The 18,847-nt window shown below is 56.3% G+C and overlaps 8 protein-coding genes across 8 annotated transcripts; 2 read left to right on the forward strand and 6 right to left on the reverse strand.

The window, feature by feature from the left end:
* Positions 1 to 717: 717 nt before the first annotated feature.
* PUNSTDRAFT_136942 (uncharacterized protein) lies at positions 718 to 1,313 on the reverse strand (the record flags this gene model as incomplete). The annotated part of the gene is made up of 2 exons (XM_007386556.1): positions 718 to 771; positions 825 to 1,313. 2 exons carry the CDS (start codon positions 1,311 to 1,313, stop codon positions 718 to 720), a joined length of 543 nt encoding a protein of 180 aa, XP_007386618.1.
* Positions 1,314 to 1,929: 616 nt separating this feature from the next.
* Positions 1,930 to 2,767, forward strand: PUNSTDRAFT_136943 (alpha/beta-hydrolase; the record flags this gene model as incomplete). The annotated part of the gene is made up of 5 exons (XM_007386557.1): positions 1,930 to 1,996; positions 2,053 to 2,166; positions 2,219 to 2,318; positions 2,371 to 2,665; positions 2,720 to 2,767. The coding sequence occupies 5 exons, from the start codon at positions 1,930 to 1,932 to the stop codon at positions 2,765 to 2,767; spliced, it is 624 nt and encodes a 207-aa protein (XP_007386619.1).
* On the reverse strand, positions 2,740 to 7,889 carry PUNSTDRAFT_106345 (sulfite reductase subunit beta). The gene is made up of 7 exons (XM_007386558.1): positions 4,836 to 7,889; positions 4,582 to 4,777; positions 4,257 to 4,516; positions 3,755 to 4,202; positions 3,578 to 3,698; positions 3,433 to 3,522; positions 2,740 to 3,375 (listed from the first exon to the last, which is right to left on the reverse strand). The coding sequence occupies exons 1-7, from the start codon at positions 7,793 to 7,795 to the stop codon at positions 3,185 to 3,187; spliced, it is 4,266 nt and encodes a 1,421-aa protein (XP_007386620.1). The 5' UTR covers positions 7,796 to 7,889; the 3' UTR covers positions 2,740 to 3,184.
* A 141-nt stretch (positions 7,890 to 8,030) lies between these two features.
* Positions 8,031 to 10,377, reverse strand: PUNSTDRAFT_54445 (PLP-dependent transferase). Its single transcript, XM_007386559.1, has 13 exons — positions 10,260 to 10,377; positions 10,162 to 10,172; positions 10,064 to 10,072; positions 9,871 to 9,987; positions 9,746 to 9,815; positions 9,594 to 9,673; positions 9,282 to 9,480; positions 9,077 to 9,223; positions 8,961 to 9,013; positions 8,564 to 8,901; positions 8,484 to 8,502; positions 8,367 to 8,425; positions 8,031 to 8,313 (listed from the first exon to the last, which is right to left on the reverse strand). Exons 1-13 carry the CDS (start codon positions 10,284 to 10,286, stop codon positions 8,267 to 8,269), a joined length of 1,176 nt encoding a protein of 391 aa, XP_007386621.1. The 5' UTR covers positions 10,287 to 10,377; the 3' UTR covers positions 8,031 to 8,266.
* Positions 10,378 to 10,457: 80 nt separating this feature from the next.
* PUNSTDRAFT_54446 (uncharacterized protein) lies at positions 10,458 to 11,237 on the reverse strand. The gene is made up of 3 exons (XM_007386560.1): positions 11,012 to 11,237; positions 10,883 to 10,958; positions 10,458 to 10,816 (listed from the first exon to the last, which is right to left on the reverse strand). Exons 1-2 carry the CDS (start codon positions 11,179 to 11,181, stop codon positions 10,895 to 10,897), a joined length of 234 nt encoding a protein of 77 aa, XP_007386622.1. The 5' UTR covers positions 11,182 to 11,237; the 3' UTR covers positions 10,458 to 10,816; positions 10,883 to 10,894.
* Positions 11,238 to 11,334: 97 nt separating this feature from the next.
* PUNSTDRAFT_136946 (uncharacterized protein) lies at positions 11,335 to 13,815 on the forward strand (the record flags this gene model as incomplete). The annotated part of the gene is made up of 11 exons (XM_007386561.1): positions 11,335 to 11,402; positions 11,452 to 11,509; positions 11,573 to 11,736; positions 11,791 to 12,310; positions 12,380 to 12,690; positions 12,746 to 12,782; positions 12,850 to 13,180; positions 13,235 to 13,404; positions 13,458 to 13,640; positions 13,697 to 13,727; positions 13,781 to 13,815. 11 exons carry the CDS (start codon positions 11,335 to 11,337, stop codon positions 13,813 to 13,815), a joined length of 1,908 nt encoding a protein of 635 aa, XP_007386623.1.
* A 292-nt stretch (positions 13,816 to 14,107) lies between these two features.
* Positions 14,108 to 15,753, reverse strand: PUNSTDRAFT_54447 (uncharacterized protein). Its single transcript, XM_007386562.1, has 10 exons — positions 15,541 to 15,753; positions 15,333 to 15,489; positions 15,262 to 15,276; positions 15,105 to 15,196; positions 14,920 to 15,052; positions 14,850 to 14,862; positions 14,774 to 14,780; positions 14,667 to 14,720; positions 14,501 to 14,612; positions 14,108 to 14,445 (listed from the first exon to the last, which is right to left on the reverse strand). Exons 2-10 carry the CDS (start codon positions 15,396 to 15,398, stop codon positions 14,203 to 14,205), a joined length of 735 nt encoding a protein of 244 aa, XP_007386624.1. The 5' UTR covers positions 15,399 to 15,489; positions 15,541 to 15,753; the 3' UTR covers positions 14,108 to 14,202.
* Positions 15,754 to 15,962: 209 nt separating this feature from the next.
* Positions 15,963 to 17,904, reverse strand: PUNSTDRAFT_106355 (NAD(P)-binding protein; the record flags this gene model as incomplete). Its single annotated transcript, XM_007386563.1, has 12 exons — positions 15,963 to 16,167; positions 16,240 to 16,680; positions 16,746 to 16,767; positions 16,824 to 16,884; positions 16,937 to 17,021; positions 17,090 to 17,139; positions 17,194 to 17,325; positions 17,385 to 17,406; positions 17,467 to 17,611; positions 17,680 to 17,702; positions 17,759 to 17,769; positions 17,841 to 17,904. 12 exons carry the CDS (start codon positions 17,902 to 17,904, stop codon positions 16,114 to 16,116), a joined length of 1,110 nt encoding a protein of 369 aa, XP_007386625.1. The 3' UTR covers positions 15,963 to 16,113.
* Between the last annotated feature and the right edge of the window lie 943 nt (positions 17,905 to 18,847).

The following is an 18,847-nucleotide window of genomic DNA, read 5'->3' on the forward strand; positions in this document are numbered from 1 at the left end:
CCAGGGGGACCAGCGACCAGGGGACCAAGGGGGGCCAGGGGACCAGGGGGGACCGCGACCAGGGGACCAGGGGGACCAGTGACCAAGGGGAGGACCAGATCAAGGCAGCTGAAAGCTAAAGAAGGAAAAGCGTCAGAAGGGTCAGCTCCAAAAACAATGTCCATGCCACGTCAATTTATCTACGTCTATCTATCTATCTACGCCGATCCCAATCCCGTTCCCAGTCCCAATCCATCGAGCCTTTTTCGATTTTTTTGATTTTCCGATTTTTTTCGAGTTTGATTTTTGACGAGCCGAAGGTGGCAGCACGTAAACGGGTTGCTGCAAGAAAGCTCGTACGATTGCGGCGTCCCGCTCTCGATCTATATAGCGCGAATGCGAGGTCAGCGACACGCGACGAGCGCACCAGCGTCGAGAGGCTTACCGAGCTCCCTCACAGCATCGCGACCATCCTCCCCAAGGTCGATCTCTGAGGCCTCGCCGGCGGCATCCCTTCCGCGACGAAGCCTAGGCGACGCTCGAAGATTCGGATCCCGTTTCCATACGACCACCTTTCCGTTGGCGCTCGAAAGTCCGGGGATTGTGCCATCCCTCCAGGGACGACGCCGCCAACGACGACGACCCCTTCGAGCGCGTGGAGGACACGGTGCCTGCGGGACTCGCACCCTAGTCCCAGAGGCCATCGGGCGGCGTACCCGAGGCCCCGTGAGGACCGCCTTAGAGGCGGCCGGCCCTCACCAGGGCTTGTCTGACGAACTCCTTGAATTCATCCTGGACACTATGTATCAGTATATGAAGGCGCGCAGAAGCGTGAAGGAACGTACCCCGTAGACTTTCGCGTACTCCTCGGCGGCCTCCATATAATCGAATGAAGGCTCGGAGGCGATGGCGGCCTGAAGTTGAGACTCGGAGCAAGTCATGCGCGGAGACGACGCAGACGTGGAAAGAGGGGTGGGAAGGTCCTCCTCTTCGTCCTCCGAGTACGAGCAGATGCTTTCCTCATATTCAGACGCCGAATCGGCCTCCTCTTGAAGGGTGCGTAGGACGACGATGTCGATGCCGTCGAGGACGTGAAGAGATCGGAGCCTGTTGAACTTGCGCTCCGCTGCCTCGAGATCGGCCGCGCACTCTTGGGCCAAGCCGGCCTTGATATAGCCGAGCACTCGGGTGAGTGCGTCGACCTCTTGTTCCAGGGCCTCGGCGACGTCCTCAGGGAAGGCGTCGAGGTCGACCGAGGTGTAGTTTTGAGCAAACTCCAAGTAGTCCATAGAAGGGAAGGAGCCAATTGCGAAGAACTGGAGTTCGGAGAACATTCTAGTTGCCAAGTAAAGGGGTAGATAGGTGGACAGGGATAGTTAGAGTAAGTAGACTATTGGCAGGGGATGAGATGGCTAGAACTAGAATGTTGAAGGTCAGTACGACGGATATCCTTGGGCTTTTATACGCGCTCAAGAGCGGAATATGCGGAAGTACGGACATACATCATACCGGCGCGGGACGTTGTACAACGTCCCGCGCCGGTATGATGTAAGTCTGGATGAGGGAGGAGAGAGGAAGAGGTGCATCCTCGCGCGCTGCAGCGGAAAGCGCGGTTGTGGCTCTTCCGCATCCTCTTCACTCACATCCTCGAGTTCGCCTAGCGCTAGGCGAACTCGAGGATGTGAGTGAAGGCCTTGCTCGAGATTCCACATTCAACATTCTTAGCTGTGTGTATCTCATATCTCATGCATCGACAATCTACAACACGACCAATACGATGGCAACAAAATGCATCTTCTCCATACGAAGGGTATCCATGAGCTGTTCGGCTCGTATTCGGGAAGCGACGTACTTCTTGGACGGATATCTTCGGGCTCAAGGTGAGCAGCCATGCTCGATGGAAGAACTGCATGCCGTCCTTATTCGAGACTCCTTCAGATCAACAACCCCATGCTCATAGCCGACAGAATCGCAGAGACGACCGGCATCGCCGTGTATGTTCCGGATATATTCTTCGGTGAGTACTCGTATAGCTCTGCTCGTTGCTCGCTCCTTGCTGATGGATATTCAAAGGTGAAGCTATAGACGTGGATACATTGCCAATCCCAGACAGCGCCGCGGCAGCGAGAGCACAAGGAATCGTGGCAAAAATTGTTACCGTTGCGAAGCTCGCCACTCACTCACCCTGTACGTTCAACGAGTCGCGACAAAAATATCTGGGTTCTAAGCGCTCAGACAGGGTTCATCCGTCACCGACCTGCCCAGCATCTCGCTCAAGCCCACGAACTGATTAAAGTTCTGAAGGAAGGAAAAGGCGTGAAGAAACTCGGCGCTGTAGGGTGTGTCTCCCACGTTGCATACCTGTAAACGGATTGTGCAACAGCCTCGCAGGTACTGCTACGGCGCTTTCTTCACGACCCACTTCAACGCAACGGGCGACGTGGACGCGTCCGTGCTGTGCCACCCCTCCCTCCTGAAGCTTGAGGGCTTTGAGAAGTTGCGTGCGCCGACGTCTGTCGCGCTTGCTGAGGAAGATCACGCCGTCGACCGCAAGTTTCAGGCGCAGTTCGAAGAGGTGCTGAAGTGCAAGGACTTTGAGACGGAGGTCGTGCTGTACCCGGGAACCGCACATGGTTTCGCTTGCCGGCCCAATTTAGCCATCGAAGAAGTCAACAAGGCATTTCAGGTTCGTCGTGGGGTTCAACGGGCGTCCGTCCTCATGTTCACACGTATTCCACAGGGGTCGCTGGCTCAGATGTGCTCTTTCTTCAAGCGACATCTGATTTGATCTGTATCCAATTATAATGAAATTACATATCATTCGTGATCTTGAGCCTGGTTGAACACTTCCTCGGTATACATGGCATCACCGGCGGATTTCGACGATGACCGGGTCTGGTTAATGGTCACGAGTAACATTCGCGAAACGATCCCTGGGGTAATGCTCTGATTCGACACAGTCATAGGCCTACACGCCAGTCAGTGAATGGATACTTCGGCATAAGTGGGAGTACTCCCCCGGAACTCGATTCCTCTCCTTGCGCATTCCCTCCTATATTTCAAGTTAGGAGCAGAACACCTCGTCGCAGATCGTCAATGCCCGCAGATTCGGCAAATACCCGGAAAACTAGCGTGCATAGAGTGAATGTGGAGATATGTTACACATGATGACATGGCCTCAAGATCAGATAGCTTCATGTTTCCCTTATGCAGACACTTCGCGGTGTTCGCCTTCGCCTCCCATACGGTCGTACCACGCCTTGCCTTCCGTGGTAGGTGCGATGTAGCCCGCGCGAATGACGAAATCGCCAAATCGCTCGCCTTCTGACCGCTCGAGCGCGTAACGCTTGATCATGGGTCGGAGGATAGCGAGGATCTCCGGCTCCGACACGGACTCTACAACACCACGGGATTGAGCAAGGATGGATAGGATAGGAAACCGGGATATCGCACCTCGATAGATTTTGTTGAGGCGCTGACCGTAGTAGCCGCCACCCAGCAGCATGAGATACGTCCCTGGCGCCTTGCCCACAAATGCCACCTCTGTACCATGGGAAGTTTAACGCAAGTAGAGTGAAGAGCAAACAGGACGACGGACCTGCTACGTAAGGTCTCGCGCATCCATTCGGGCAACCAGTCATGCGCATTACAATCGAGTCGTTGCGCAGACCATTCTCTTCGCATATTTTTTCGACCTTGTCGATGAGGAGAGGAAGATACTGCAAAAACAAGAAGATAAGCGACGTAGCAAGAGGATGGATAGGCAAAAGCGTACCCGCTCTGATTCTGCCATGGCAAGGCCACACGTCGGGAAAGCGACACAAGCAGAGGAAGAAAGCCTCAAGCCAGTGTGCGACAGGTCGTCCAGCTTGTACTCTCTCAGCAACCTCTTAATCTCCGGTACATCCTCAGGGGCGATCTCGGAGATCATGACGTGCTGGTTGGCTGTCAGCCTGAACGTCCCCTTGTGGATCTTCGCGATCTCCCTCAAGCCGGTCTTGAAGTTGCGCCCGGGCTCATCCTGCACGCGGCCATTCTCGATAAAGAGCGTGACGTGGTGCTTTCCGTCCTCGCCGACATGCCATCCATAGTCGTCCACGTTCCTGTCGAACATGTAGGGACGCGCGGGTTGAAGCTGGTACCCAAGCAGCTTCTCGACTGCCGACTTGAAGTTGTCGAGGCCCATACGGTCAATGGTGTACTTTAGACGGGCATTCTTACGGCTGTCGGACACAGGTCAGGCGCCGAGGGTATGGTGATACCGGTAAATGACTTACTCTACGCGATTACCATTGTCTCTCTGGACAAGCATGATCTTCTCCGCTACATGCTTGCCCTGTTCGGGCGTGCAGAACCCGATAACGTCCGCTAAACGAGGATACGTTTTCTTGTTGCCATGTGTGACGCCCATCCCGCCACCAATGGATACGTTAAACCCGGCCAAATCTCCGGCCTTGTCGACGATCGCGATAAAGCCCACGTCGTTGGCAAAGATATCAACGTCGTTCGTCGGTGGAACGGCGACTGCGATTTTGAACTGAAGTTCTCGAGGGATCAGTCCCCGGAGGAGAGCGAGCGATGCAAAAACAAGGTAAGACGCACCTTCCGTGGTAAGTAGAATTCACCGTAGAGCGGCTCGACGTCTTTGAGTGCCTCGCCCGCGACCAGCTTCTTGTCGAGCCAAATCTCATGATAGGCCGTCGTACGCGGTAGGAGGTGCTCGCTGACAGACTTCGCGAACTCGTACACCTGCGCGTGTAAGCGCGACAAGGTAGGAATAGCCGAGCACAAAACGTTCCTACACGTCGTCGATGAGCACTGCTGTATCCCCGTGAGAGGTAAGCAGAGATATTCACCTGTTCACGTCACCGCACGCAGCGAGCGTGTCCAACAACGCACGGTTGATAGCCTGAATGGACGGCTTGAGGTGCCGCTTGATCACGCCATGGAACTGGAACGTTTGCCTCGTCGTGATCTTGAACGTCGTGTTCCCCCTCTCGTCCGCGATCCTGTCCATCGCGAGCCACTGGCGCGGCTGGCACACCCCGCCCGGCATCCTGACGCGAATCATGAACGAGTACGCGGGCTCCGCGCCCTGCGCCTGCCGCTCATCGCGGATATCGCGATCGTCCTGCTGGTAGATACCGTGGAACTTCGTGAGCTGGCCGTCGGCGGGGGAAATCGCACCCGTCGTCGTGTCCTCGAGACCCTCGGCGATCGTCCCGCGGAGATAGCCCGAAGCCGCCTTGATGTGCTCGTTGGTGATCGGCTCCGGCTCCGCCTCGTGGACTTCGATAGCGTCGACGCCCAGCGCCTTCCACACCAGAGGTTCCCAAACCTTGTACCCCGTCTCCGGACCATCGGGATCCTGATCGTCGCCAAGCCCGATATCCGCGAACCGCTCTCCGCCCAACTGCTCCAGCCGCGCATTCAAATCCTTGCCCGCCTTGTTATAATAATGCGCGTCCTCCGGCCTCGGCCAGTAATGGCTATCTCCCATACCGAACACCGAGTACTTCAGCTTGCCGAACAGCTTCTCCCCGCGCGTCGCCGCCGCGTTGAGGGCCTTCATCAGCTGCCTTCCGTTCTGTGGGAACTCGCCCTGGCCCGCAACGGACGTCACGAACGCGACGTACTCTTCGTTCGCCAGGTCGTCGACCGACACCGAGTCCATCGTGGCCACCGTCGTGCTCAGCCCCCTCGCCTTCCCGCGCCCCGCGAGCCGCTTCGCGACCTTCTCCGCCTTGCCGCCGTCCGACGCGTACAGCACGAGCAGCGGCGGCGCGTCGATGGCCGTAACGAGCGCGTCGAACGCCTGCTGCGCGCGCCGCTTGCGCTCCTCGCGCACCTTGTCGCCGAGGTTGCTCACGAGCTCGGACGCGAGCTGCGGCTTGGACAACGTGAGCTGCGAGAGGTGGTTCTGCCGGTCGAGGAACTGCTGCAGCTCGTTCTTGATCGCGTCCGAGTCGAGGACGAAGGGCTCCTTGCCCTTGGACTCCCTGGAGGGGTCCCAACGGTACAGTGGCCAGTAGCCGGCGTCGACGGCGAGCTTCGTCTCCTTGAGGATCTCCAGCGCCGGTGAGTCGTCGGACTGGTAGGGCAGGTAAGCGAGGACGACGCTGGGGCCCGGGAACCTGTCTGCTTCGATGAGAGACTGGAGCACCTGGGCGTACGAAGAGTACACCGCGACGCTGGCGACGAAGACGTCGCCGTGGTTCATCGCATACAGACCCACGTCCTGCTTGCGCCTGTGCGGGTCGCCGTTAAGGCGTGCGCTGTAGGGGAGCGTATCGAGGATGAGAATGTTAACGTTCAAACCGGACGCGATGGCGTGGTGCAAGCCCGAAGCACCCAGGTCGTACGACCAGGCATCCGAGCCGATGATCCAGCGTGACTTCGGGGTGGACGTCTGGGAGAGGAGAGAGACGATGCGCGGAACGGAAGGATGCTTGAGCGCGGACGCGGAGAGAGCGGTCGCAATGCCCGCAGACAGCGCAGCAAGTTTCGTGCTGTCGCCCTTGGCCAGCGTCCAGCGGCTAATGAGGGAATGGAGATCTTCGGGAAGCGTGGAGTCTTCGAGAAGAGATTGGATGGCGGAGTTGAGCTCTGCCTCGTCGTGAAGTTGCGACCGCACGCGGCCCAAGGCAAATTCGGGAGACGTGGCGGCGGGGCCGTATGTCTCGGCTAGGGAAGGGTCATTAACAACCTCTAGACGATCAGAGAACAATTGTTGGAGAATTTTGGTGTACGATGACTCGTGCTTTGGGACGTGCGGGACTGCGGGAGCGTTGACCGCTGAGGGATGCGAGCCTAGGTATATGCGCTTTGTCGAAGGGGAGGAAAGTGCGGCGGAGAGCTCCTCGGAGCTGACGACACTGACGTCGCCGAATGTCGCACTGATGATAGTGGGCCGAGGATCCCGCTCCTGGAGTACCTTCACGGTCTCGAGATAGAACGGCGTCCACTTCATTGACCATTGCTGTATCTGCTCGAGAACCACGATGCGGTTGACGGACTGCGGGATGGAGGCGCTTAGATGCGCAGAGGGGAAGGGGCTAAACAGCGAGACGCTGATGAACGACGTGCCGTCTGCGTCGAGGTTCGCTCGTCCGAACGTCACCGCGACTGTTTCTGTGCCGGAGGCGCCGTGTTGCCCGAGAGGGTGCAAGGAGCGACCGAGAAAGGCCGAGGTCGCAGACGCGGCCTTGTCGTAGGCTTTGTAGAGGGGATCTTGTTCTTCGGCGTGGACATGACCGTTCGGTAAACCGTTCGCATGGGCTTGCTCCTCTTTCTCCGCCAGGAACGACTGTATGCGGTTCTCCTCCGAGCTGTCTACGCCTCCAGCCTGATCCGCAACATCAAACACATGCACGACTGCCCTCCTCTCCGCCTTCGCTATCCGACACGCGAGCAATGCGTGGTCGTGCGCCTGTTGAGGTGTCGAGGAGTAAAGGAAGTAGGGGACGGACGAGCGGAGGGTCAGCACGTCCGAGAGGTCGTCCTTCACGGCCAAGTGCAGTACCACGGGCGACGCTGACAGCTCCGGCGCGTGAACCAGCAGGCGGTTAACGGTCTGCGAGCTGGCGATCGCGGTGTAGGATAAAAGACTCGTCGAGGGGGAAGAGTACCTCGCGAGCGCGGACCCCGCATCTCCTCCCGCCGGAACCGAGATGATCTGCGCCTGGTGCGCGCTCGCGTATCGCAGCGTCTCGAGCGTCTTGCCAAACTCCGAGGTCGATGGCAAGGGAGGGTGAGAGTCCACCACGACGTCCGAGGCCAGGTAGGCGACCCGTGCGACCGCTGCGAACGCCGCCATCGTCAAATTACTCGTAGAGGTCGGTGTCCGATTATCGTGGTCGTCGTCGCGGACGGCGTCGAGTTGGGTAGCAGCGATAGTGGTACAAAAGTCGAGCGTGAGCGCAAAGGTTCGTGCCAGGTAAAATGGGCGGATAGCGGTTGGTCGGCGAGCACGCCATGCTTTCGGAAGGAGTCCCGACTTCGCTCTGCTTGCTCATCGGCACACTTTCCCAAAAGGCACGTGGCGGTGTGCTCAGAATGGCGCCACGCTTTTTCCTTTTCAGGCAATACGCGCGCAGGAGCGCGCCGTCTCGGGAGCCGACGGCCCGCGAAGTATACACACTGTACACAATGATCTCCTACGTATCCCTACAGTGTATATATGCGTCATAAACTACAGTTTACTAAGTTTGTTACATATCCCGATGGTTCGTTTCACGTTGGTTTCATCAGTTCGGTATTTCCTAGCACTCCTGAACCTGCGGGATGCTTACGCGTTCTTGGCGGCGCGCGCTTCCGCGATGACCTCCTTGAGCCCTGGGAACGAGTTCATGAGCCGCCTGACAAGTCGCAAGGATGGCGACACATACCTGAGACGATCCTGTCGATATCGCCGCGACTCGGCTCCACGACCGTAACTCCCATATGTCTGCCACGATGTCGCTATCAGTACAAGCGGCACCACTCAATAACATCACACAGCGTACCCAATACGGAAGTACTTGTCTGCGAACAGAAAACATCGCGTCAGTCCAATCGCCGATAACCTCAATTTACCGATCCGCACCTTTGATCTCCTTGTGCAACCCCGCCGCGACGATCACGCCCCTCGCTCCCAACCTCGGTATCACGTCCGCCGCGCTCAACCCCTCGGGGAAGTACAACGCGGTCATGCCGTTCGCCGTGAACCCCTCCTCCAGCGCGAGCGTCTTCAACCCGAGCTCCGCGCCCGCCGCCCTAACGCGCCTCGCCGCCTCCTTGTGCGCCGCAAAGCGGTGCTCGAGCGAGGGCGAGCCCTTGGTGATCGCGCTCAGCGAGGCGTGGAAGGCGTAGATGAGCTGCACTGGCGGCGTCGCGAAGTACATCGCGTTGCCGGCCTCGTACGCCCGCATGATGGGCAGCCATCTGCCGCGAGGAGGGATAGATGAGTATAGTTAGCACGGAAGGATCGCACGTAGACGCACTTCTTCCAGCTAGCGTAGAAGGACGTCGGGGGCGCCTTCCGGGTCTCCCAAACCTGTAAGAAGACGAAAAATCCGCGTTTAGGCCGCGCAGAGCGGAATGCGAGGTTCCAACTTGCCTTGATAGCCCTCTGACTCGCCACCAGGATGCTCAATCCCGGGGGCGTGCCGAGACCCTTCTGGCTCGCGGTAAGCACCACGTCGAGGCCCCACGCGTCGAATTGGATCTCTTCGCTGGCTACGGAGCAGACCGCATCCAAGGCGACCTATCTTGCGTTATCGGTGCGAAGAACTCTCGTGGGCTTCGAGGCAAAGATAACTCACGAGAGTATCAGGGGACACGCGGCGGACAGTTTCCGCGATGCCCCTCGCGTCGGACAGGACGCCCGTCGAGGTGTCGACGTGCGTGATCGTCACGATCTTGTACTTCTTCGCCCTGAGCGCGTTCTCGATCTCCGCCGTCGTGGAGACAGCACCGATCTTCGCCTTTAGCTGATCGACGTTCGCGCCGTAGACCTCGAGACTGTGTGCGCAGCCGCGATGAGAACGACGTTCGAAGGGTTAAGACACGAAATGATGAGGTGACGATGACGGGAATGAAGATCCTGAGGTGGGAGGCTGGCTAGCATAGCGTACCATTCTGCGAAGCTGTCGCCGAAGTAGCCGGTGTGCAATACCAGCGCGTTCTCCCCGGGCTCAACAAGGTTCGAGGATACCTACGGACGACGAAGCAGCAAAGCGCAGTCAGCAACGCTAGATCCCCACGTCAACACTTTGCGTTTGCTCACCTGATCCCATCCCAACGTGCCAGATCCAGCGATCAAGAACGGCTGGCCGGTGGTGGTGTACAAGATCTCCCTGGAAGATTCTCTTGAGACGGCGAATCCCGGAAGCCAGACACCGACGGACGCACCTCGTCATCCGTATACAATCGCCCAGGACCGGGATGAAGTCCGGGGAAACGTGCGACATCGAAGGGTGCGCATTGGCGTACAGAACATCGTCGGAGACCTCGATGGGTCCAGGGATGCTACATGGGCGATGGCGGTGAGCCGAAAGTTCAAGGCTAGTTTAGCCCGCAGCAAACACGGGGAAGATGTACGCACACTAGAAGCCTATACAGAGGGGCAAGGGGGGGAGAGGAAAGAACGATCGCGCAATCTAAGCACTTATGGCAATGTAGGTCAGAAGCTGCCGCGCTCACTTGTGCGGCTCCTGGCGTATTTCCAAGGCGGTGGAGGAGTGTGAAAAAATGAGTCTTCATCCAATCTATCGGCGAGTAGTCGCAGATCGCGTCCGCACCTGCGTGAATTTGTGTTCTGCCGCCATGGTGTGTCGATTCTAGTCGATGTCTGGAGCGACGAGGGAGGTGTTGGTACGAGTGGGAGTTCAGAAACCGAAAACAATCTCGGAGCTCGACTGAAAGATGAACCAAGTGGGCACACCATGCTCATTCGTGCCGTCGGACGGAGGTCCGTGAGCCGGTCACCGATCACGATGGGCCAAGCAACGTCGGCTTTCTCAGTATCTTACACTGTATACTAACTCCCACCACCTCACATCTTCACATCTTCTTCGACAGAAAATACGCTAGTGACTGCGTAACCGAAGCGCACGATAACGCGGTCATTACGGAGTGCCCATTCCGTTGGGCTCCTCTTGCCCGACGCGTTGATCCAACGCTCGCGCATATGGCGCCAAACGCGTAGCCGGATGGACCATATGTATGCAGCAATCGTACGATGCCTGAATATATGTTGCCCTTCGATGTTATTCACGAAGGCTTCAAGACCGGGAGGGACAGCATATGTTCCGTTGCTGGGCCATGTGAGTGCGCAGCGCAAAGCCATTCGAAGCTGCTGTTAGGACGAAGTATACGCTATTAGCAAGGCATAGTAACTACACGGAGAGACGGAATTACACACCAGCTCAACAGCTCAGGCCTGTTTATCGTCCTCGCCAGCACCTTCCGGGTTGAGTTCTTCAGCCACGGCGATGAACCTGATCAGCGGCATTCAGTCGGATGACTAGCACACGAGAAAGAATGAGCTCACTGAGCAGCATGAGTAGCCGACAACGTCCTCGAAGCCAGAATATCAACCTGCAGCTGCTCGCACAGATCGGCTGTGCGCGCGACCTCCTGCGAGAGCCGCGTCAGACTCTTCGCAAGGTGCGAATAGTGACGATTTTTGGCGGTGCCGGCCGGTTGTGCTTGGCTGTTCATGCTTGGCACGCGTCTTTGGTACACCGTGCAAGAAAGGGTCAAAGAGCCAGTAGAGGGGAGGGGTGAAAGAGAGACGCGACGCGACGCGATCGAGTCGCGGATTCGGTGTTTACCTGTTTCTTCGTCATCGCATGTCTGCAATATCGACCAACAATGCTAAGCGTGGTAGACCTGAGAAATCTGACCCGAGGCGGCTGGAGGGCACCACAACCAAACCAAAAGTAACGATTCAGGATGGCTGGGTATGGGAACCATTGACCTATACTGCAGGTGGAGAGCGAGCAAGTGGGTCTACGCGCAGGCGGACTTGTGGTCGACCACTGATCTGGTGCGACGTACGTGGTCAAGCTGGCTATGCTGCGCGTAAGGTTGACTGTGATCGCTCTTTCAGAATCGTCAAGATCTCTTGGACTGTTTTCCAGAGCTTCGCGAGTGTGTTGGCGGTATACTCACTCCGGGCCTCCGTGATATCCCTGTGGTCTTCATAGACCACCAGGACCGCTTTCTGGGCGGTCACGAGGGCGATGAAATGACCAACGTGGTCACTCTATCAAGGTGAAGCACGACATATGACACATTAGTCGGCCTCCGACTGATCCCTGCCATTAGCCTCTGGAGGGTTGACCGAAAGGGCAAGACGAAACCTGTGCCGAGCGGGAGAAAAAAGAAGCCTAAACCGACCGAAACCCCGATCCGGTTCAAGGACTACACTATTAACAAGCCAAAACTGCATGATTGTCCACAACCCCTGCTGAACATTGCCACTGAACCTCCTCCGAGTCGTCCCCAACCATCGGGGATGCAACCCATTATGGGTCCAATACGCATCGATGATGCATTTGTTTCCGAGGCAAATGCTCATCCTCCACCGCCGCGGAAGACTGAGGCGCTGATTGACGCCCAGAAAGCTGTCGGCACTGAGATCCCCGCTGACGGCGCATCCACAGGCGACGCAAAGGTTCATCGTTCCCCGCCGCCCCAAATCCAGGCACTTCTTGATGCAGACCAAGACAAGAGACTTGTCATGCTGCTCATGTCCCATGAGTCGCCACTCGGAACGCCTTGCGATCCTAGATATAAATATTATTGGCTTGGACTTTTTCGAGTTGCGTGGATCCGGGACAAAGACGTAAGAGCTAGCTGAGACCCGTTGTGTCATGTTTACCATCATCGTTTGCTGACTCATGTCTGTCTTTAGAACAAGGAGCCGCACAATCCGTCGCGGGAGCATTCCTATGGGGATGTCATACGATGGAAGTTTGTATTCTCGTATCACTCTGGCAGTTATCCAGAGCAGCCAACTGGATGGTGGAAGAACGCACGAGGCGCGGCCCCAGTCCTGCTTTCTAAGGAGAAGATCGATCAATACAAAAGGACGGTCCTTCCTCGTGACATCTTGATTACCGGTAAACGGCCTAAGAGTCCCGTATCCGATGGGTCCCTCTCTGAGGCGGGAACATCCAAAGGTCTTGCAAAACCTAATGGCGCATCTGTGCGCGAGGAGCTCACGTGCGTCGGATGGCTTTGTTCGACGGCTGGGTGCGGACGGCTCTTCCTCCGAAAGAATCTTTGGCACAACAGATGTCCAGAATGCATGGTACGTATGCACCCATCTGCGAGCCCGCAGCAATGCGGTTCCTCATACTATTCCTCATACGTTCCACCCAGCTCGAAGTCAACAATTTCGATCACCTTGAATACGCTCAGGATCCTTTCGACGTCGAGCGTTTCGGCACCGCTCTTGCCGCTCCGCGGCCCAGGCCTGGTAGTGATGAGCCTTCTCCGGAATCAGTCTGGATTCAAGACGGCGCGGATCAGTGGGATGATGGCGTCGTTACAACGCCGTATCGGTCGGTGCTCGACGAGAGCGAATACGCTGTGAAACACGTTGCTCTCATGCGGAACAAAGCCCTAATCGCACGAGCGTCCGAACGCTACACCGCGATACAGGTCGTGCTCCCATTAGAGCGACGTCGCAATCTGGGGAAAGGAATCAAAGGTCGGAATGGCCTGAGCTTACTATTGCTCATCTCACTAACATGATTCTTATTAGCTGATCCGTTGTTCGAACTTTCTGACCGGGTACCCCCCAGTGATTTGCAGTATCCTCTCGTGACGCAATTATCGCAGGATATCACGAAGTACGTGGATATCTACGTTGAGGAGCCTGAACAATGCATCAAGTACCTGCATATAATGGCCTGGACGCAAGAAGGTAGCCAGGTTCGTGCCGTCAGAATCCTTACCCCGCGTGGCACGCTCACAGGTCATGTAAGATTCCGCTGGACCTAGCCAATGAGAAACTCGCTATCCTGACCTACGGATGCTCCATCACTCTGTCAATAACTCCCGACGAGTCGTTAGCGAAGGAACTCGAAAGCTCGGGCAAGACCTGCCTCCCATTCGAATTTAAAATGGCCCATGGGGATCTAGCATACGTAAAAAAACGGAAGCTTCAGGTATTCTGATATCATCAGTCCGTGTCTTTGCTCTGACCAAGAACGTTCGCTGTTAGCTCAAAGTCAAACGCACTGGCCCGAGTATCAGTAAGTCTTCTCATACACTGTTCGCTGCAGATCTATTGAACATAAAATCCCAGTTGTCGTCGGATCGCTCTCCAAGGCCGATGTATAGACGTATAGCCCACCAAGAAGCAGCTGTGGCTAGCACTGTAGGTCTTGCAGCATTCCTGTGTCCTTCTGCGGTGAGCCGTCCGTCCATTCAATCTGCACATCGTGCTTGTGCCGCCCTCATCAATGGCTGCAGTTTGTCACACTGCACCGTAAGGTGTGTGCTGAAACGTAGCAGTCTGGACATATCTTGCCGTCGGACGAGGCTCAAACAGCGCCTTCGTGATCAGCAAGCCTCACGCTGTTGGTCGCAGACGCATGTTAACAGCTCTGAGCATTAAACAATCATGATGTATCTTGTAGCGCAATAGGAACAATCGGACATATATCGTCTGCTCGTCAGCAGTCCGAGTGCGCCCAAACCACAAGCCGTCTTTTGTAAGCTAGAGATCTAGAGCGTAGCAATGCCGAGCGCAGCCGCCACCAAAGCGAGGACACCGTTCACAGCGACGTTCGACGCGCCGCTGGTGTTGCTGGGCGACGCCGCAGTGCCAGATGCAGAACCGCTGGACGAGCTGCCGCCGGCCGGAGTCGTCGCGGACGGGGATGAGCCGGAAGCAGCGGATGCACCAGTGGGAATACCGAAGCCCTTCACGCTACCAGAAAGGGGACCAGGGCCGGCAGAGGCAGATGCCTGCATACGCGCACGTAAGATGATGTACGGAACACGATGATATGATCCCACTTACTCCAACGCCGACGAGACCACCTTCACTCTGACCGGGTGTACCAGACGACTTCTCCGCAGCCTGTTGGAAGGCGGCGAAGGTGTGGGCACCGCTGCCAGGCGCGTTGATGGCACTAAGAACGTCTCGATAAGGGACCTGGAATGGGCCTGTGCACAAGGACACCTACCCGACCATGCCGGCGGTGCAGTGAGGAGCCGGCGCCAACTGTTTGCAGAAGAACCTTGATCATCCCGCATCAGCTTTGCGCAGCGTTATATATGTAACGAGACATACCAGATAGCTATGCACGGAGAGGAAGATCGAAGATGCTATTAGTATTATTCAATCGCCTCGTACAGGCGTAGCTTACGTGTAGTGGCGTTCTATACAAAGGTTTCAATGAGTTTTGCTGTTCCAGCGTCGAAGATCGAGTAACTCACCGTGATGGTCAAGTTCCAGGTCGCGGTCGGCTGTCCGGGGCCGGGAACGAAGATCCAGCCGGAGTCAAAGCCCCCCTCAAGAGGCTGGCAGGGGCTCGCGAAACTGGACTGCGTGACAGTGTGGTTTCCGGGTCTAGACAAGGATGAGTTAAGCCTGTTTGTCGATATCTAGACGAGGTACTTACGCTCCAGAGAACTCGAAGGTGACCACAGAGCCCTCTGTAATGTTCACGCTGCTAGGCGAGAACTGGAAGATACCACCGGGAGAGTTTGCTTCCTTGAAGGGGGATTGTACGTCAATCCCGTGTCTCGTCAACGGAACGCAGACAGAATGCAACTCACGGCCCCGACTTGAATCTGAAAACCGAGGGTAAGTTGAAGGTCGCAGACGAGTTGGGTCAAAGTATTCTTACGGTCGTTTGCGCAACGGCAGCTCCCACAAGAGAGAGGACAGATACGAACGCGATGGAAGCCTTCATTATGCTTTGCAAACTGGGATGGGCTGGAGCGGGGGTAGAGTCGAGGATAGGACCTGAGAAAGCTAGCCCCTTCACGTTTTTATGGCCGTCCCTGTGTCGACCCACGTCAGCTGAAACTCTCCCGCCGTAGCTGCGTTCTTACATGAACCGAGTTTGTCCTCCAGTCAGAATCAGGGTGCATGGAGCAGAGCAATGGCGCGCAGCACGCTCGCGTCTGCATACCCGCCTTACCGACCGTTCGTTCGGAACGTCTCAGTGGCAACTACATCTGTTCCTCGCTGCGTCACATTCCCAAAGAGATAGGGAGACTCTCACAACCGACGCCGAATTGTCTCATGCAGAGGGCAATCACCGCAAATGTACGTCCGGTAATATGACTGTGCGAGAAAGCGCAGCAGCACGCCAAACCGAAGGGATTCCCGGACCCTTCGGCCAGCTGAAAACGGATGAGCTTCGCTCTCACGACTCGTAATTGAAATGACGTAATATCAATCGTTCTTTCCCAGGCCCTTTTCCGCGAGGCTTCCATACGTGCATGTGAACGACTGCGCATGCGACATCGGGGGAATGCAGTAAGTTTGGTCGTATGTATTCATCGCTTACAATACATGTCTTCTGGTCGACGCACTCGCAGGACCACATCGCAACGATGTGCACCACGCTCGCTTGAGGATTAGCTCAAAGCTAATCAAAGTTCGTGGGCATCGGCCCCAGCTTAGACGACGTGTTCAACACCGTCCGGGAGCGTATAGCCGCCTTGCTTACGGACCTAAAAGGCACGATTCAAGCGCAGAATCAATAGCTGCTTGCCACCGGGATGTACGGTCGGCGTATAACAAACCTCATCAAAGATCCGCATCGCCAGGAGGCTTTTCTCGTGTCCCCAGAGGTCGCTCTGCGTCTTGCCCTCTCTCACGCATCTCGCTACCTCGTCGGCCTGGAAGTGCCACCCACTGCCAACGTACTCGAACGACCGCTTTTCCTCCTTGACAATCTTGCCGCTCCCCGGTTTATCGAACCACTGCACGGTGAATGACATCGGTCTGTAGATCGGCGGTGCAATAAGGATATTGCCTTGGCGGAACCTGATAGTGGCTCCGAGCGCGGGCTCCGGAAGCGTCATGCTGCACGAGAGAATGGCTTGGGCAGAAATTGTGGGGAAGGTCAGCGTGAATGCAGTGCTAGCATCGACGCCAGTGCGCGGAGTCTTGAGCATGGCCCCGGATACGCCAGGGAACGCGCTTCGATCGTTCTTAGTATCCTCGAAGAGCGCAAGGATAGCCTGGAAACGCCGAAGGGACACGGGTGTGAGTCTTTCAAGTAACGAGCTTTGGCCACTACACATACCCAAACCAGGGGATATGGGCCGCTGAATTAGAAATGTATATGTTAGTATAGAAAACAAACATCTGGGGTAACACGTACAGATCTAAGATTGCTCCGCCACCCAGGTTAGGGTCTAACATTCGATGAGTCTTCGGAATATCTGGATGTCGCGCTGTGAATAGACTCGTGGGGTTATAGTCCAGGACACCGACTTTCGATATCGAAATCGCCAGACAGGTCAGCGTGCAGGATGTTCACAGGGCCCAAAGAGCCCTCGTCCATGATTCTCTTGACTTCCTGTATGCGTAATCACGGCGGTCAACCGGTCGCAGGAGATCAACGCGTTTTCGACCGATGGTACGAACCTTTACGAGAGGCTGGAAACGGGTCCACATCGCCTCCATGAAGAATACGCCTGTGCGAACGGTGGTCAGGTGTGCGTGGATGAGAAAGGGAATGTGGCAGTCACCATGTTCCTGGGCAAGGGCCAGAAGCGACTTCAGCTCCGCCGCGTTGCTTGTTACGGGCTTCTCGCACAGGACGTGTTTCTTCGCGATGATTGCATCTTTGGCGTTGATATAATGCATCGTGTGGGGCGTGCCTATGAGCATGATGGGAGGTTGAGATGATGCTAGGCGCGAGTGAGGCAAGAAGACCGACCGATGTAGATAGCATCGACGTCCTGTGCAACGACTATGTAAGAACCATCCATGGCGTTTTCCATCCTTGATGTAGAGCTCACCGGATCGTTGTATACTTCAGCGTAGGACCCATACGCTTTCACGGTCGAGTCTCCTGCGATTAACTCCTGGATGAACTTTTGGGCACTCTCGACGCTACGCGAACCAACAGCGGCGACTTTGTGCACGACATCGGTCGTCCCGCGACTAGAAAGCGAACGCAGCGTTATTCCTGGTCAGTGGTAGCCGCGTATCAGTTCAGCAAGCAACGCTACGTTGTCGGGTCAACAAGAAGGTCCTGCAGAACGCGATCAATCAACTTGCACACTATCGTGCTGGCTCGTGCGCGCCTACCTTCACAAAATCTGAGGATTCGTCACGAAACGATGTTAGCAATGCAGCTGCTCATCGTCCAGAAACAGGTCCTCTAGCAAACCTCCAGAGATTCTACCCGTAGCAATGATGCCCCACCGGAAGACGAGCGGCTGAGTGGACGCCATGGTCATCGACAGCACAGAGATAGTTGAGTGTCTTATCGCAGCAACGGGGTATATCTATCATCAGGCTCCTGCCCATCCACTCTCGAGCTATTTGCGCTCCAAACAGAGAGTGGGATCTAATTTTGGGGGATTTGGGAAGACAGGGGGAGATACCGGATTGGGACGATGGCAGTGCAAATATGATGATCCGAGGAATATCCGAATAGTCAGGTTGCGCTCCCCCACTATTCGGATATACTTCGCATCAACTCTACACTGCCACGTTCCTCTTATGGATTCTCCCCTAATGTCCGCAGTTGCCTATCTCAGCATCTCTCTCCACCAGGGAACTCGGATTCAGCCTTGCCCGACGCCCTCTGTTTGGAGCGCAACTACTGTAGCTGGAGAGTGGATGGGCAGGAGCCTGATCTATCATCATGATCATCGGTCACCGGTCACCAGTGTGCCAGGACAGGCTTCGAAGCGGGCCGCCAAGGGCGCCAGCAATAGTGCGGGAACTTTGTGCTTGGAAAGGCAATCGAACATCAGGGGCTTCGAGATGCGCAAGTAAGTTAGGCCCCGATCGGGACACCGGGTTGGGTTGGGTTGGGTTGGGTTGCCCCCGCCAAAAAGCGTGGGAGTCGAGGTGGCGCGGATGCGGGAATCACGCCAGGCAAGGCCGAGGAACTCGGAGTCACGCCGTCGAGCAGCGGTCAAGTTACAATAGATATTCATGGATTAATGGACTCTATCCTCTTTCTCCCGCTCCCTCTCATGGCTCCTGAGGCTCAGTGTTCCATTATGTCTTCCTGGGCACTGTTTAAGATTGTATTTGTAGCGAAGGTTAATGTGACAACGTGACTAATGGTGACAAATACGTTACATGTAACACGGGTCACCCGGCCCGGGCCTCAACTCAACCCAACCCAACCCAACCCAACCCAACCCGGTGTCCCGATCGGGG

This window comes from Punctularia strigosozonata (genome assembly GCF_000264995.1).
Source record: "Punctularia strigosozonata HHB-11173 SS5 unplaced genomic scaffold PUNSTscaffold_11, whole genome shotgun sequence".
NCBI classification, from domain to species: domain Eukaryota; kingdom Fungi; phylum Basidiomycota; class Agaricomycetes; order Corticiales; family Punctulariaceae; genus Punctularia; species Punctularia strigosozonata.